General features: G+C 33.9%; 1 protein-coding gene across 3 annotated transcripts in view; it reads left to right on the top strand.

The window, feature by feature from the left end:
• Window positions 1–18,095, top strand: part of LOC102008317 (chromosome unknown open reading frame, human C9orf84) — an 80,554-nt gene that overhangs the window by 29,013 nt on the left and 33,446 nt on the right. For all 3 annotated transcript variants that reach the window (XM_005382716.2, XM_005382715.1, XM_005382717.2), the window contains exons 9-13: window positions 1,763–1,864; window positions 3,493–3,652; window positions 7,573–7,667; window positions 11,180–11,422; window positions 15,495–15,911. In XM_005382716.2, coding sequence (XP_005382773.1) covers window positions 1,763–1,864; window positions 3,493–3,652; window positions 7,573–7,667; window positions 11,180–11,422; window positions 15,495–15,911 — 1,017 coding nt within the window. The remainder of the gene's footprint in view (window positions 1–1,762; window positions 1,865–3,492; window positions 3,653–7,572; window positions 7,668–11,179; window positions 11,423–15,494; window positions 15,912–18,095) is intronic.

Below are 18,095 nucleotides of genomic sequence, written 5' to 3' on the forward strand. Positions count from 1 at the left end.
CCCAGCTCCTGATAGCCATCTTTCTGCTCTGTCTTTATGAGTTGAACAGTTTTCTTAGATTCTACGTATAAATGAGATCAGGCAAGATTTATCTTTTTGTATCTAGGTTCATTTGTCACAAAAACCTCTGAACAATAGTTTCAGTTTTGTGGGAAACAAAGCAACCACAATTGGAAGCATAAAGTGATAAAAGACCATCTTTGTCTGAATAAATATAAGTGGGCTAGACTTCTTTATTAAAAGAGAGGTCAATTCTTGGATTAAATAAAAAATAAATCTAATTACCATATTTCTGTGGTTCTGAGACCTCCCCAACTCAAGACACATTGTCAAATTAATAACAGTGTTTAGGGAGAAAAGAAACATTGTGAGTATATGTACTGATTGTAAAATGAATCACACTTTTATAAACTACAAAATATGAAAAGGTACAATCCTTACAATCAAAGAATTACTATATATGTTATTTATAAGAGTTGTACATTAGAAAGAAAGCCAAAAGGTAAAAAGATAAAGCAATATGCAAAACATATGTAAAACAAAAAAGGGAAAAAACCTAAAGTGGCAGATTCATGTAGACAAAGGCTAGCACCTGCCTAGCATGTGATGAGAGGGCCTGGGTTCAATTCCTAGCACCACAAGTGGAATTTCAGCTAAATACGGCCTAGAAAATTATCGTGTATGGATGAAGATTACATCCTTAAAAGTGATCTCATTCTTTGAGGCTTGTAATTTATTGACTATCATCTTTATTTTAGCTTCCAATGATTATGTAGGTTTTCCCATTTTTATTTTCCATTGGAAATTTTGATTGACAATTGAGAGGAAAAAAGGATGTATAGAGAGGAATAGCTGTTTACCTGTTAAGTCAACATTTTCTTCAGAAATCTAAATCTCCTTATTATGGTTTAGTTCTAAAATGTTTCCCAAGAGGCTCATGTTCAGAGGTGGGACTTTGGAAGATGACTGTACCATGGGGCACTATACTCACAGTGGATTATGATGAGCACTGACGAGCCCATGGCTGACAGTGCTGTTCTGAGGTGGGAACTGTTTGGAAGAGATGGTCACTGGGGGTGTGCCTTTGGAAGTTATATCGCCCTTCCTGCCTCCTTCTTGTCCTTCCTGGCTGCCATGGGATAAGCGTCCTTCCTGTGCCGTGCTCTTCCACCATGCCATTCTAGCCTTGAATCCAAGCAAACATGGACTGAATCCTCTGAAACGTAAGCCAGAATAAACCCTCCTTCAAGTTGGATGTGTCGGGTACTTTATCCCATTGACAGGAAAGTAACTGATATATCTGTAAAAGGAAAATTGATCTATAATAAAGCAGTGGGGGTACTGTAATGGTTGTTATATTGTGTCAACTTGAGAAGTTTAGAAGCTTAACTAAGCCACTCAGCAGGGAGCCAGCGGCCCCACTCTGCAAACATCCTGAGCCTGTGCAAGAGGAGGGCGCAGAGATGGTGTGGGTGTAAAAGACCTACCCTAGGGTGGAGAGCCTGCATACAATATATGGGAGGAAAAGAGGCTTGCACCCCGCCCCCTGTCACCATGTACAGTTGCCCTTCAGTGGAGCCAGCTCATTATGGACTGAAACCTCTACAAACTCTGAGCTAAATAAACCTTTCCCTCTTTAATTTTGGGCATCAGGTATTTTGTCTCAGCAACCAACACAGGTACTTTAAAAGAAAAAGGCCCATAGAAGAGAAAGCTAGTTTAATGGTGTTTTTGTTGATAATAGCGTTTTTTTTCTTTTCAGATCTTCCCGTTAAGCATGGAGTTGACATTGAGGATATAAAATGCAGCTCCACAGAGATTTTAACTATTAAAAACCAGAGTGAGCCAGAGTGCAGTGAACCAGGTAGAAATTTTGAATAAATCATCGAACTTATCAAAGTTACCTACATATTCATAAGTCTATTATGAATCAGTTTTTAGGTTTAAAATTTTTTTATTATTATTCCAGTTGTTATTTTTTTCTCTTATTGGCCTCTTTATATTTGTTACTAGAATCTTATCAGCTTTAAAAGTGAACAATATATAGAGAAGATTGGAGGAGTGGAGGAAATAGCATTAACGTCAAAAATAGAAATTTTAATAAAGTATTATAGCTCAGTAAATAACATTTTATTACTAATGATGCTGACCTTTGTTATACTTTTTAAAAATTTAACTTTTTAATCCCCCAAAGGAAGCTTATCATTCTCTGCTCTGTCATTATTATATTATTATCTTACAAAATTTGAAATCTCAGAATCATCTTCTGCTTCAGGATAGTGCCAAGCTGTGCTATTTCTTAAGTATATTGATGAACTATTGTTTAGTTACATCTGTAATTGGATCACATGAATTATCTATTTGGAAGTTTACTGCTTTACTTATGAAAATGATAAAACCACACTGTTTAACAATAAATGAGGTTTCAGTTTTCAAGCCCAATCTATAAATTTATAGTTCTCTGCCAGGCCATCTAGAGTTGACTCATTAAGTTGAAGAATTACTCTTCATAATAGTACTTGCTTCACATCACCAATATTTAGTACAGAAATAAAAACAGTAGTCTCGTAAGTACTGATAAAATAAACTGTCAGATTTAAAGCCATTATTACATGAAATTTTGAATAAATCATTGAACTTATCAATGATTTAGAAACCCTGTTTCTAAATATAGTTACATTCTGAGGTGCCTAGGATTATGGCTTGAACATATACATTTGAAGGGGGGCAGAATTCAGCCTATAGTCAGTGGTTAAAAGTTCTCAGAACTTTTAAATAAGTAAGGCCAGTAAAGTTTAGCCATCAATATATTTTTATAGCTCACCACTATTTCCGGGCTCAGTGATATACATCTCTAATCACAACTAGTTGTGAGGCAGAGGCATTAGGATCACAAATTTGATGCCAGCCTGGGAAATTTAGTTAGATGCTGTCTCAAAATAAAAAATGAAAAGGGCTGGTGATACAGCTCAGTAGTGTAGTGCTTTCCTAGCATGTGTGAAGCCCTGCGTTCAATCCCTAGTACTGAATAAAGAAATCATGACAATTATAGTTGAGATGCCATGTGGTATGTAGAGTCTGCCCAAAAAAATATAATACATCAGGAAAAGAAAAACTTGTATAAATATTTTAACACTAAATTTATTGTGACATCATGAGATTCATATAAGTAACTTTTGGGCTCTACAATTACAAGAGGTGCTCAAAATGGTGGCCATTAGCTTCCAGATATGTATTAGTATGGTAAATGGCTGAAGTGTGTGTACATTTTTTTTGCAGGCTCCGTATCTGTACTTCCTTTACTAGATGAAAATTTAGGATTTGTTTTATTTCTCAAATAACACAACTAGATTTCTTTTGGTTCTTTCGGTAACTTAAATTTCTTTTTATTGAAATATTTGTGTTGCAACAAAATGATCAAACATAATAATTGCTTACCAAAAAATTCTAAATTTTATTTTATTTAATGTTAAGTAATTTTTAAATTTTCAGATATTCCAGGAGAGTCAGGAAGAGCACTAACTCATCTACACCAAACAAGCCAACATTCTCTAGTGAATTCATTATGTCTAGGACTTCAGACATTTTCATTTTCTTCAGTTTCCTTATATACAAGAATTCCGACATTTCCATTTTCTTTTGTTTGTAAAATGTAAGTAAGGATTATATCTAGAACCCAAGTTATAATTCAGAACAAGATATTTTTACTGTAATATAACTTCCAGGATACTTATATGAAAAAATGTAAGAGATAATATAATGTATTGTAAGCAACTGGAGGGAATATATGAATATATACATATTTGGTTTTATGGATAGAGTATCTTTAGAAAGGGACATTAAAAATAACTTGTGTCAAGAAGACAACTGCGGAACCTAGCAATATGGATAGGAAAATTTTCACAGTATAGTCTTTTATGCATTTAGAGTTTTGAATATTAAAACGTTACTATTAAAAATAAATAATTTGAAAAATTTAAGCTCCTGACCTTGAATTACTATGCTAAGGACCTTGCCATCGGACACTTGGCAACAGTGAGGTCTCATTGCCATGAAAGACAGTTCGTGGTGTATTAGCCTGCTAGGGTGCCAGAACAAATACCACAGACTGGGTGGTATAAACAACAGAAAGTTATTTCTTCAATTTTGAAGGCTAGAAATTGAAGAACAAAGTGCCCACAGGGTTGGTTTCATTCTAAGGCTTCTCTTCTTAATTTATGAATGGCTATCTTTTCCTTGTATTCATAAGGTCTTTATCTTGTCTGTAACTTAATTACTTCTTATAAGGATACCAGTCATGTAGGGTTAGGGTGCACCTTAATGACCCCATTTAAACTTCTTGATAAACCCTGTTTCTAAGTAGAGTTACATTCTGAAGTACCTGGGATTATGGCTTGAACATATACATTTGGAGGGGGCAGAATTCAGCCTATAGTCAGTGGTTAAAGTTCTGAACTAGAGCCAGGCAATCTATCTTTATTACTTACTAACTTTGTGAGCATAAATTACTCTGTGCTTCAGTTTTTAAATCTGTGACATTGGGTAATAATTTTGTCTATTTTGCAGGATTCTTATAAGGTCTTCTAAAATATTTGTCATAAATCTCTGGCCAGGAACAGCCAAACATCACTGAAAAACCTGCAAATGGGTGACCAGTAGATGCATGGCCATCAACTTACTCCCTCTAGGGGTACCAGGAGTCATATCCCATTTCCAACAAAGGACATCCCCTAACCTGGTTCTCTTTAGATATAATCTCAGTGCTGGGTAAACCAGACATGTTGAACCAAAGCTTACTCCATCAATCTGTTCAATACCCTACTGTTACTGTACAGAGTGGTCTATAGTCCTTAAATTGATATTACAGGACTAGATCATAGTATTTTAGCTTAAGCCAAAATTGCATAGCTTAATAGTTCAGTGTATTTGACTTTGACATAATCTGAGATAGCTTTTGTTGCTATTTAATACCATGTGGCATGCAAGTAAGTTCATATTTTCTGAGATGTTATCTTAGAATAAATTTACCTTGTGTCTTGCTGCTTTTGCCATCTACAAAAATGTGAACATAGGCAGTATTGTCTATTTTCCCCCTGTAAACTTGGAAGTTAATGTATCCTAAAATAACTCCCTTCCAGGAAAATCTGTAATTCCTTAATGAAGCATTCTAAGACTGAAAATTATAGGAGCTGTGTACTGAGTTTTGAATTTAGTTATCGTTGGCTCTTCTGTCAGAGAAGAATCTCTTGGATTACTGCAAGTAACTGGAGTCAAGGCTCTAGAATTCATTACAGGCTGCTTAGAATTCTATAATAGTCTCAAGAAGGTAACGATCCGTAAAATGGAAGAGCCAGCCCTGAGGGGCCTAAGTATATCTTAATCTTCTCTTTAAGAGTTATTTCACATTTGTGGGGTAAATTTGTGTTATACAGAATTCTATTAAGAACTATTAGTGTCCATATCATATATGAACCCTAAAAACATCTTGTAACAAATATGAAAACTACCTATAATTTCTTTAAATAGTTTTAGTCTCTTTGTTAAGGAAAAACACATTTGCAGGATATATTCTGTCTTTATTAGACTGTTTTACTCCATATAACCTAATCCATCTGTTACGGCAGATTGGCAGTTAAAAACAGAAACTAGTGGAATTAGGATAATCTTGATTTCAATTTTATATTGAAAGCATTTATTTAACTATAATAAACTCACATTAATCACATATATTTGTTGTTATAACTCAAATATCTAATGGAACTTTATGAAGCAAGTCTTAGCTTTGCGCAGTGGCAGTATCGTAGCCAATGAGGTTTATCCGAGGCGCGATTATTGCTGATTATTGCTAATGAAGCAAATCTTATCTAATGCATTATAATTTGGCAAAGTTGAAACAAAAATGGCTTTTAAAGTAGCTAATGGATCTAAAGCCATTTGAAACAACTGAAAGTTATCTTATCACTACTTCACTCACCAGCAAGAGGGAAGTCACTTACATTGGTTTGTGATTATAAACATGTAAAACTCTTACTTTAAAAACTGCCTTGGGCTGGGGATTTAGCTCAGCGGCAAAAGCGCCTGCCTGGCAAGCGCAAGGTCGTGAGTTCGGTTCCCGGTACCGGAGAAAAACCAAAAAAAAAAAAACAAAACAAAAAAAAACTGCCTTATCTCAGTTGTAAAACTAAACATGAAAAGTGTTGAGTTTTTTAAAAGGAAGAGAAAATAATAATTAACCTTAACTTATTTGTATAGTAAGTTACTTTTATTTTTACATTTTGACTGGAAATAATGTCCAGTTAAATACTTTTAGTGCCTATTACATGCAAAACTCTATGCTAGATTTTAAGAGGCTAAAAAGAAAAGTCTGTGTGACATAAGATTTTATTTCTATATTAACTGACTACCAACTTTGAACAAATTTGTATGACCAAAGAATTTATCAAATTCAGACATGTCTCTGGAATATACCAGTAAGAACAAAATATTTGTCCATATTGGATGTGGCTGGCCTAAATATTTCCCCTTCTTTTCACTTAAAAATAATTGTCTCTGATCAAAGGTGTCCAATTGTCAAAGAAATCTTGGGAAGAGTCAGATATTGTCTAGATTGTCAATTTTCTACTGCAAGCCCAGATATTTTAATTATGTAGGTAAACTAGACAACTTAGGCATAAAACTTTCTTCCCCCCTAGGTTATCAATTTAACTTGTAGTACTTATATTAGCATATTATACAATATATGTCCCATTTGAACAAAGAAACAGAATACAATTAGTAATCAATCAGGTTTGAGAGAGAGGTTTGCAGCATAAAAGCTTTATGAATTAATAATGTCTGCCTTTCCAAGATGGCCATTGCATAGCTACTAAAAGTTACGATTTTTTTGTGCTGTGTATCATTATCTTCAAAGAAGCTGTTTTAAAAATATTGCTTTACACTGATTGTCATGCATATTTGATCTCTCCTTCCCACTCCTGTCACTCCAGAACGCACTAACATGCACACACATCACCCAAACACTACCAAGACTGAAGTATTTGAACTAAACGTTAGGACCTTGGCACCTCTTGAGAAGTTAGGATGGGACTTTTACATAGTTCTGACCTTTAGCCAATAGACAATCCAGAATGTCATAGAGAATGGATTTGAAGACAGTAGTTTTTAAAAAAATTTGAAGCTACTGTTTGCATGGTAGGCATAGTAATTTTAATAAGATTGTATTTTTAGTTTTGGTGTCTTATAGGGTTAGTACTTTCATTGCTTTTGGAAGACATGCTAAAACTTTTCCATGTCAACATGCTCTGGCTCCAGAGTACATTGAAGGAAATAGAGGTAGGAGTCATTTATAGGCAAGTAGGAGTACTTAGGAATTTAAAAATGACCAGATCTTCCTAGAGAAGCAAGAAGTTAAGTATATGAAATTTGGTCTATAGAACTCTATTTCTGTTTAGTTGTTCACAAAATAGTTAATTTTTCATTTGCTTTTAAATATGAAAGTTACTTGTAAAATACTTAAAACTTTATGCAAAAGGACTTAATATTATTAATGTATTAAACGTTCATCTTTTTCAGTAGCTTGCTTACTGCTGAAGAATCAGCTAATAAATACTGTATGGTGTGGCAATTAGAAAGCTGCAGAAATTTCTTGAACTCATTTTTGCTTACAGGTAAATAGTATAGGTGAAAAATACAGTGAGTAGAAATGTGAGATATTCTATTTCTTTGAGCCTTTCTTAACACAGAATACCTATAACTTAGCACAAAGCTAGACTATCCTGACATCTGCCAGAATGTTCATTATGCTCAGTGCAGGAGTATGTGACAAGATCTTGATCTTGCTGATTTTTCTGGTTAAAATATCTATGCATGGGAGAAAAATACAGGTAGTACATAAAACAGTCCCTTATGTATAGTTTGTATTTTCAAGTCAATAAATTGGTTGCTTAAAAATTCTACATAGCTGATGTGAAGATAATGTTTAGAATTTTTAGATTCCCAGGTTTTCCAAAAAAAATATTTAAAAACGTGTTAGCAGAGTTTATTTATAATGTAACAAAATAGCTTTGAGTTAAGTATAAATTAACTATTTTTTATATAGTTAGACAGTGCAGTATATCACTGTCAGACAGTGCAATATATCAGGAGAACTAGAACTCCTGATACAATACTCTCTTATTTGCTGTTTTTTGGAAGCCAAAATCAAAGTAAAAGCAAGAACAGTGGGAAGTAAGAAAACATCAAAACTGACCTTTATTCCAATGATTCCTTCTATAAATCCTTACTGGAGGAATACACTTTAGTCCGAACTTTAAAAAACTTTCACAAAGCTCGAAGAGGCTAACAGGCAAAAATCACACAATATATAGGCATCACTAGTGAGAGTCCTTAGAAAGAATGGACATCAAATCAGATATATATATCTTGGAACTGTCAGACAGTGCAGTATGTATTTACGGCAAAAAGGTGAGGGGAATGGAAAGGAGAAAAGAAATATGAAAAAGAAACGAAAGAAATGAGCAACTGAAGAAGTACAAACAGCAAATAAATATATGAAAAAATGTTCAACATCAGTGGTCACTTGAGAGATGCAAATTGAAACAACACTGAGATTCCATCTCACTCCAGAAAGATGGCTGTCATCAAAAAAATCAACCAATAATAAATGCTGGCAGGGCTGTGGGGAAAAAGGAACCCTTCTCCACTGTTGGTGGCAGTGTGGACTAGTGCAACCACTGTAGAAATTAGTGTGGTGATTTCTCAAAAAACTAGGACTAAAGGTCCTATTTGACCCAACTATTCCCCTTTTGGGTATCTTCCCAGAAGATTTCAAAGCATCATACTACAGCTATATATGCACTCCCATGTTTATAATGTCACAATTTATAATAGCCAAATCTTGGAAACAGCCCAAATGCCCATTAACTGAAAAATGGAAAAAGAAGATACAGTTTTTTATGAATGGAGTACTACTCTGCCATAAAGAAGGATAAGCTTGAGACATTCCTAGGTAAATGGATGCACCTTGAAACCATACTGTTAAGTAAAATAAATTGGACACACATGTGTAAATGCCACATTGCTTCTCTGGTGTGAGAAACTAAAAGTGTAAATAAGAACCAAAATGTATATTAGATATTGTGAAATAGGAAGAAAATGTTTCGATTGGGAGGGGAACAGAGGGGGGAGGGGAAAAGGAAAGAAGAGAAAAGTAAAAGAAATGTGAGAAAAGAAGGAAAAAATAATGGAAACAAAGCTTTTGTCAATGAGGAGAGGAGGAGTTGAAGGAGGGGTAGGAGAATGGTAGAAAAAAATCAGGTACATGTACAAATTCTCTAAGATGAATCTAATTATTATGTATATCTAAAATAAGCCAATAAAATTTGATTGAAGAAAAAAGAAGTGATGTAACCGATCTGGAATAGAATCATGTAAGTCTTCCAGAACTAAATAAAACAGATAAAAAAAAACTTGATAGATTCAATAGTATATTATGCACAGTTAGAAAGAATATTCATGAACTGAAAGGCAGACTGGAAGAAATTATCCAGAATCTAGTACAGAGAAACAGAGATAAAAGATGTGAGAGGTTAAAAGACATAAAGATTGAGTGAGATGGAACATGTATCCCACCAGAGATTCAGGTAGAGATTACAGAAAATGAGAAGGAGGTCACCTTTTTGAAGAAGAGACGGCTAAAATTGTCTAGAATTGTTGATGGACATCAGTCCATTGATTCACTACACTCAGTGACTTCCATGCTGAATGGAAAAGAATCCTCCCCTGCACCTGTCATAGTAGCTCTACACCTCACCAAAGGCGTGATGTAAGAAGCGTGGAAATTGCCTTCTCAGTGACACCCGTGGAAAGCCAGAGAACTGGAACAATATCTTTAAATATACTAAGAATAAACTATCTGTAATCCTATACCCAGCAGAACTGTAATTCACCAAGCATTTAAAAGAAGATATTCACAGGAATTGAAACATCAGAGATTTTCACTAAAAGAAACTAAAGGATGCTAGTCAGGCAGAAGGAAAGTGATCCCTAATGGAAAGGCTCAGACCTACAAAGGAATGATGAGGAAAGATACTTGTACATATGATAAATGTACTGACAATACATTAATAACAGCACTCTTAATATATTTTAAGGATAAAAGTGCTAGATTGGAAAAGAAGTATGAAAGCTTCATGAACTATAACCTCACAAAATTTCTATAGTATTTTAGAGAAGCGTACTTTTCTTTGCTTGGTGGTGAGTGCAGTTTTTATTTCATTTTCCATATATTCTCCCGTGTGTAAAATTGTGTATTTCATGATACAGAAATGAAAACAAAACTAAAAGTTGATAAGTTTGAATTCCAACTGTACCATCACCTAGCTCTATAAGTAATTTAACCCTCTGAAGCTATTTCCTCATACAATGGGAATAATAATGTCTACTCAAATAATAAGAGCATATGTCTACTCAAAGGCTTATATACGTGTGTGTTTCTAGCAGCTATATTTGTAAGAGCCAAAAATAGGAACAACTTACATATTCATGAGCAAGTGAATGGATCAACAAATTGTGCTATGTCTATATAATGGGGCATTACTCAAGAATCAAAAGAAATGAACTATTCTATTTACATAACATTTTTAAAATAACATTTTAAAATGTTATATAAGAAGGAAATGTCACTTTCCTTCTGCCTGACTAGCATCCTTTAGTTTCTTTTAGTGAAAATCTCTGATGTTTCAATTTCTATGAATATCTTCTTTTAAATGCTTGGTAAATTACAGTTCTGCTGGGTATAGGATTACAGATAGTTTATTCTTAGTATATTAAAGATATTAGTGGGTCCCATTAATAAATCTAACATTCTTCAAAATACTATCTAATATATTAATTTAGTAATTGACAGTGGTAAAAAAGAATATTGTTCCCTCTCTTGTTAAATATAGAATAATTTTAACTTCTTGATGTTATCAAATTTGATTTCTGTTATTACAGTAACTTGGACTTTTACAAATATTAGCTTCTTGAAAACAAAAACACTAGATATAACTTGAAGTATCACTTTTTTCTAAATGTGTGAAAATATATTTCATAAAGAAATTCCACTGTAGTTCTGTTTATTGTGCTTTTCATTTCTTTTGCCTTTTAAACTATTTCTATTTGTTGGTTTTTTTCTAAGTGCCAAGAATTCAAGAGCTCAACAGCCAATATTCAGTTACAGATCTGAAAAAGATGTTTTGTATTGAAGAGAAAAGGCTTGTGGTTAATTCTATAAAGGCAAAGTGCTGGAAAAAAGCAGAACTTAAGTCAATAGCAACAGAAACTTTGGAATGTCCAAATACATATTTGTGTCATGATCATCTATCTTCTAATGACATTAAAAAGGAGACGTTTTTGCCTACAAAAGTACTTCCATTAGAATGTAAGTACATAATAGTAACTGTAACTTGTATCAACATTTTTTTTGTTTTGTTTTGTTTTTGTTTTTCTCCAGTACTGGGAATTGAACTCACTACCTTGCGCTTGCCAGGCAGGCACTGTGCTGCTGAGCTAAATCCCTAGCCCTTGTATCAACAGTTTTAGAATGAGCAAATGTTAGATACTGGATTTCTTCTTAGTGATTATGGAAATATAATTAAGTTCTAGCATTTAATATTGGCTCTCTTTTGCCAGAATGTATGAGTTTGGGCTTCTCCAGGCCCTATTTTCTTCCTCAAAAAAAAAAAAAAAATAAGAAAGTTTGATTAATCTTAAAGTCCTATTCTGCTCTAAAATTGTATAGTCTCACTTTAAGTTTCTCACCATTTTCAATTAAAATGACTTAATTTCCTTTTACAAATAATTAATTGCTCATATAGTTCTTGTATCTAAGCACAAACCATCATTTAATAGTAACTTATTTTTTTGACCTAACAGCTAAACTTTGGTACTCAATAATGTCTACTGATCTCTCTTGAAAAATACAAAAAATCCTCCTTCATTACTAAAAAACTTACTAATTTAGCTTTTACTTATATAATTTAAGTAGGCAGAAATATCTTTTGAGTGTTTACTTTTGTTATTTTGTTTGCTGTAAATTCCATCATAGCAAATGGCACACATGCAGCATGAATTATATATGTGAATTGTTTTAAGATTAGTTTGTGCAATAACTAATAATTTTTAATCTTAAAGGATTTGGGAGAGTTTTTGCTTAATGTATTACAGAGTAATAATTATATTTTAAAGTAACGTTTAGAAGTAATTATCTGCGTAAGGAATGGGAATGAAAATTCTGATCAGAGAAGTGTGTTTTAGGGACAAAGGCACAGAGAACTGTGAATGTGGTAAGAAGGAAAACAGATGAGCAGCTTATACCAAGCAAGGCAGTCAGTCCACCCCAAGCCGTTATAGGACCCATCGTGTTTTCCATTTCTTTTACTCTGTAAACTATTTCATTTGTTTGTTAGTTTTTCTAAATGTGAAGAATTTAAGAGCTCAACAGGCAATATGCAGTTACAGATCTAAAAAATAAGAATTTTTTAAATGATTTGATCAGGTTGCTAGACAAAAAAAAGTAAGAAGATTTTATGGGGGTCTTCAAAGATCTGAATAATGTATCTGTAAAAATTATGTAAAGTATTGTGTAACTAATTTGAGGTTAAAATAAAGAATATTGTCTTTGATAGGCAATAGAACTATGGTAGTACTGTATACTATAATTCTGAGGTTTAAGAAACAGTAACTGTTGGGGCTGGGGATTTAGCTCAGCGGCAAAAGCACCTGCCTGGCAAGCGCAAGATCATGAGTTCGGTTCCTGGTACCGGAGAAAAACCAAAAAAAAAGAAAAAAAGAAAAAAAAGAGAGAAACAGTAACTGTTTCTGGACCCCATAGCCAAATTGCCACAGTAGAAATGCTTAAAAAGCAAAATAGTAAATGAAAATCATCAGGAAAACGAAATAGTAATTCCTACTGACCTGCTAACCAGATTTTCTCAAGGGAATATCTCAGAGGTTGCAAACTGGTAGCACTCTGGCCATATTCAGGCCATACATTATTGACTTACATAGCATTTTAATTACTTAACAACATTTAAGGTTTGGAGCCAGACATGGTGGTGCACGCCTGTAGTCCTGCACCCAGGAGGCTGAGGTACGAGGATCATTGTAAATTTGAAACCAGCCCAGGCCACAGGGTCTCTTTTGAGAACTTGTCTCAAAAAGACAAAAAAAAAAAAAAAATGGGGGGGATTTGGCCAGGTGTGGTGCCACATGCCTGTAATCCCAGCACTTGGTTCCTGAAGCAGAAGGATTGCTGTGAATTCAAGGCCAGTCTAGGTTACCTAATGAGCTCAAGGCCAACCTGAAGTATGTACTGAGACCTTGTCTCAAAATAAAAATATTTGAGAGCATTTTACATATTGACATGTATGTTGAGTTTGTCTTAAAAATTCCAAAAACAGGACCCAGATTCTCATATGGCAACAGTTAGCCAGGGCTCTTAGCGCTCACCACTTTGAACAGATCACATGCTCTCCGGCTACTGTAGATCTCAGCACTCACTCATTGAAGCCAGGCATCAGTTGGCATTTATGCTACTCTTGGATTTTGGTTTTATATTTGATACAATTAAGAGGAAATTAAATGTTGCTTGTATCAATATCTCTTAATGCAAGCAAACACAAAAAAATCATAGGCCATATTTTTTGGAGGACAGAAGTGTAAAGTTTGTCTTCCAAAGATTATGATTTAAGGATTAGCCATATACTTCACTCACTTAAGTTATTTAGTTGGCCCTCTAAGCGTTTAAGGGTTTTTTGAAATCAACTTTATGAGGTATACTTTATGCATAATAAACTGTACTCATTTTGTACAGTTTGATACACCTTAACAAATTGTGTGTGTATATGAAATCTGTGAAACCAGCACCACAGTTAAGGTGTAGTAGAATATTTTCATCACCAGGAGTTTCCTTGTGCCCCTCTGCAGTCATTCTCACTCCATGCCACTTTCCTTCCCCGTCAGTCTTCACCTCTGCCTCTTGGGAAGCCCTGGTCTACTTCTGTTATTATATATTAATTTCTCCTATTCTAGAATTTCACTTACAGAATTAGATAGTATGAATTCATTCGTGCCTGGATTTTTCTGTTCAGTATAACATTTTTGAGATTCATCCACAGTAGATATATCACTAGTTTGTTTCTTTTTATTGCTCAGGAATTTTCTATCAAATGGAGGTACCAGAGTTTATCACCTCCTAGGATTTCTTTCCCAACTTTTTTATTATTGTGAATAAAATTGTTGTGAGTATTCTTGTGCAAGTCTTTGTGGGGCATATTATTCTTTTTCTTGTGTGAAATTCTAGAAGTAGAATTGTTGAATTTTATGATAGGTGTATCTTTAATTTTATAAGAAACTGCTAAATTGCTTTCCAGTGTATTTCACCACTGTGCATTCCCACCAGCAGAGTGTGAATTTCATTTACTCTGTATCCTTGTCAACACTTGATAGTAGCTATTCTAGTGGTTATGTTGTGCTATTTCATTGAGTTTTTAATTTGTATTTCTATAATGACATGGTGAACATCTTTTTAGATGCTTATTGGCCTTTTGTAGCTCTTCTTTTTTAAAAAATGTAACAGCTTTATTGTGAAATAATTCACATATTGTACATTTGATCCATTTAAAGTATACTATTCACTGGTGTTGAGTATAATCACAGAATGATACAATCAATCACCATAGACCATTTTAGAACACTTTTATCACACCAAAAAGAAACCTCATATCTCTTAGCAACCACTCCCCATAGTGCCCAGCTGCGGACCATTAACCCATTTTCTGTCTCTGTGGATTTACCTGTTATGGACATTTCATAAAAATGGAAATATGATCTTTTGTGACTATGTGGCCTTTTGTTTTGTTTTGTTTTGTTTTGTTTTGTTTTGTTTTGTTTTTTTCTCCGGTACCGGGAACCGAACTCACGACCTTGCGCTTGCCAGGCAGGCACTTTTTGCCCCTGAGCTAAATCCCCAGCCCCCTATGTGGCCTTTTATCACTAGCTTTTTCTCTTAGCATGTTTTCAAGATTCATTGATGTTATAGAATATATATATCTTATATGAAGGATTGCTCAAATCTTTTGCCAGTTTTTAGTTGGACCACTTTTAATTATTGAATTATAAGAGTTCTTTATTTATTTTGGGTACAGTCCTTTGTCAGCTATATATAGATCAAGTATTTTATTCTAGTCTTGTGGCTTGCCTGGTACATAAATTTTCAGTAACCATTAACTCTAAGGCTATGACTCATTATAAGCTTATTATATAAGTTTTTATATTTTTAAATTTTTATTTTATTTAGACCAAAAATTGATTTTCTAAACAATAAACAAAATATTCCTCATGATCAGATTATGTTAATAAGAAACTACAACTAAATGTGGTACTAATACCCTAATAGAATGCTCTTTTAAGGCTTGGAAGTAATTTCAGTACTTTTTATTGTGTTTTTTCAGCTTCTCTAGAAAATAAAAGTTGTTCCTCACCTATTGTGATTATTAATGAGAAACCTACACATGATCACATACCACTCTCACAAGAGAGTCCATCTCTGGTAAAAGAAATAACAGATACTTGTTTATCTGATGAATGTATCTCTGTTGAAAGACCAAAAAATGAAGAAAAACTAAAGAATGATCAAGAAATACTTGATGTAGTGAATCAAAAGAAAGAAACTAAAGTTCACCTTGAACTTGACTGCACAGTACCATTTATTGAATCATCTCCCTCTTCAAGAATTAAAAAAGCATGTTTTGAACATAGTAAAAAAGAGGAGAATGATTTGGACCTTTTGAGCAACTTTATTATACTGCGAAATAAATACAAGACTTGCACTTTCAAGGCTGAAGTTATAGACCATGATAAAAAGGATGGTGGGTAATTTAGTAATATTTTGGCATGGATATGATAGGTTCAAGAATTAAGTGCATAATTTATTATAAAAGACAAAGAAATAAAGCCCTTTTGGGTAAAATTATATTATTTTTCATAATCAAGGGAAATGCCATTGATTTATATACTTCTTATATGTGGAGATGAGTATAGATATAGATTTAGATAGATGTTTTCTAAAAAATTTAAAAATGCATTTGAATTTGTAACAAGACCCATTATTTATACAATTTGTTTTCTACAATGTGGCCATGCAAATTCACAGTATTTCTAAATTTTGTTGCTCATTCTGTCATTCTTTTTTCTCTGTTAGCTGACAGCCCTATATTAATAGTTTAACTTACATTTTAATGTGACTTAAGGACTTTGTTTGCTCATTTATTTGCTTGTGCTTATTACTCTTTCTAATGTTACAAGAGTTTCTGCTTGAGTTGTAATGGTCTTGTTCCCTTAAAGATTAAAAATAGTGTAATGTGTTATAACATTTCATTTATGCTAAACAAAAGACATTCTAGAACAGTTTTGATGGGCATTACCCTGATGAAATAAATGCACAGATATTTACATGATTTAGAGCATAATTAGGTCTTATTGCCCCACGTGTCCTGTGAATAGTCTCAGTTTATAATGTCATGGTGGTTGTATAAACTTTTCCTAAAGACATGACAACCTTTTATAGATCTACTTAATGTTATATTACTTTGTCAGTCAGTGCATTTTTCATGGTGAACATTTTGGTGAAAATGCAGAACAGTATTTTGTGTGTGTGTGTATATGTGTGTGTGTGCATGTGCGCTTATGTGTGCTATCCTCCTGTATTTAAATTATATTGAAAGGGTTTTCCCAAACCTATTCTTTGTAGTCATATTCAGTCTCTCCAGTACCTTCTTTTGAATTATTTTAGCCGGTTATCCTGTGGCTATGCAGTAAAACTGCCCAGGTTTTAGTATCCTTAAAAATAAATTTTCATGTCAATTCTTTTCCCTCTTTCCCCTATCCCTCGTGAAGAAAACTCCAAATTCCTATTTCTCCTGGCCAGAGGAATAAGAAATTGCACACCAATTTGCAATATATCTTGCAAAGTACCCTTTCAGGGGTCTCTGACACTATGCAGAGTGACTCTGAAAGAGCAAAGTCAAGGCTCTGAAACTAGAACAGTATTTTTAAGTTCCAGAATTAAAGTTTCTGCATAGTAGTGTAACCACCTTATAACTTACCTTATTAGGTGACAATTCTATACATAACTGAGATCATTCTAGCTGATATTTATACTGTAATTCAAGCATTATTTGCATAAAAGAATAAGCAAAATATAAATTATAAATATACTTATGAAAGTTGGAAGTTTTAAAGATTTGTTATTTACAGATTTTCAAAGTCAATTCATATTTGGATTCAAAAAGGAATCCACTCCAAAGTTAACACTAACATCTTTTTCTGGTTGCTCTACTTGTAATAATAGCTTACAGGATATAACACGGCATAAAATGAGGAAAAGCAGCAAGAAAGGTGGAAAGGATGACAAGAATGTTTTTAAATAAAAATAAGCCATTGGGGGGAAAAAAAAAAATAAGCCATTGGTTTACTAAGGAAGTAAAGACATGTTAGGGTTAGGTGGGGATGCTTCTGTACTTATGTTTGCTCAGTTGGTGTTATGCTCCTGGCTTCTTTGCTGCCTTATACCTTTTCCCAGTGAGGGTGGAAGGCGCTGTCTAAACTATAAATTTGAAAAATATAAGTTGGGCATAAACTTGGAAGTGTAAACTCTCAGGAGGAACAGGTACCCTGTTTCTCTTAGGTCATGACTCTCTTTTCCCAATAGGGAATTCTCTCCCAGTCCAGCATACCCTAGGACTAGATGGGCCACTCTGCCTAAAACTGGTGTGTAGTTAGCAAGCTATTTGGCTCTCAAATTAAGCCCGGTTCTCCAACTTTTTTTGTTAGTGAGCTTTTCACTGATGGGACAAATTACCTGGCAGCCACAACCTAAGGGAGGAGAAGTTTATTTGGCTTATGACTTCAGAGGCTTCAGTGTGTGCTTGGTTAAAAGTGAGTCAGCAACATCATGGTGGAAGGCCATGGCATTAGAAAGCTGCATAAAAAAGAAAAAAAGAAAAGCCAGGTGTGGTGGTGCATACCTGTAATCCCAGCATCTAGGAGGATGA

The sequence above is a fragment of the Chinchilla lanigera genome, unplaced genomic scaffold (genome assembly GCF_000276665.1).
Source record: "Chinchilla lanigera isolate Chin_1 unplaced genomic scaffold, ChiLan1.0 scaffold00018, whole genome shotgun sequence".
NCBI lineage: Eukaryota > Metazoa > Chordata > Mammalia > Rodentia > Chinchillidae > Chinchilla > Chinchilla lanigera.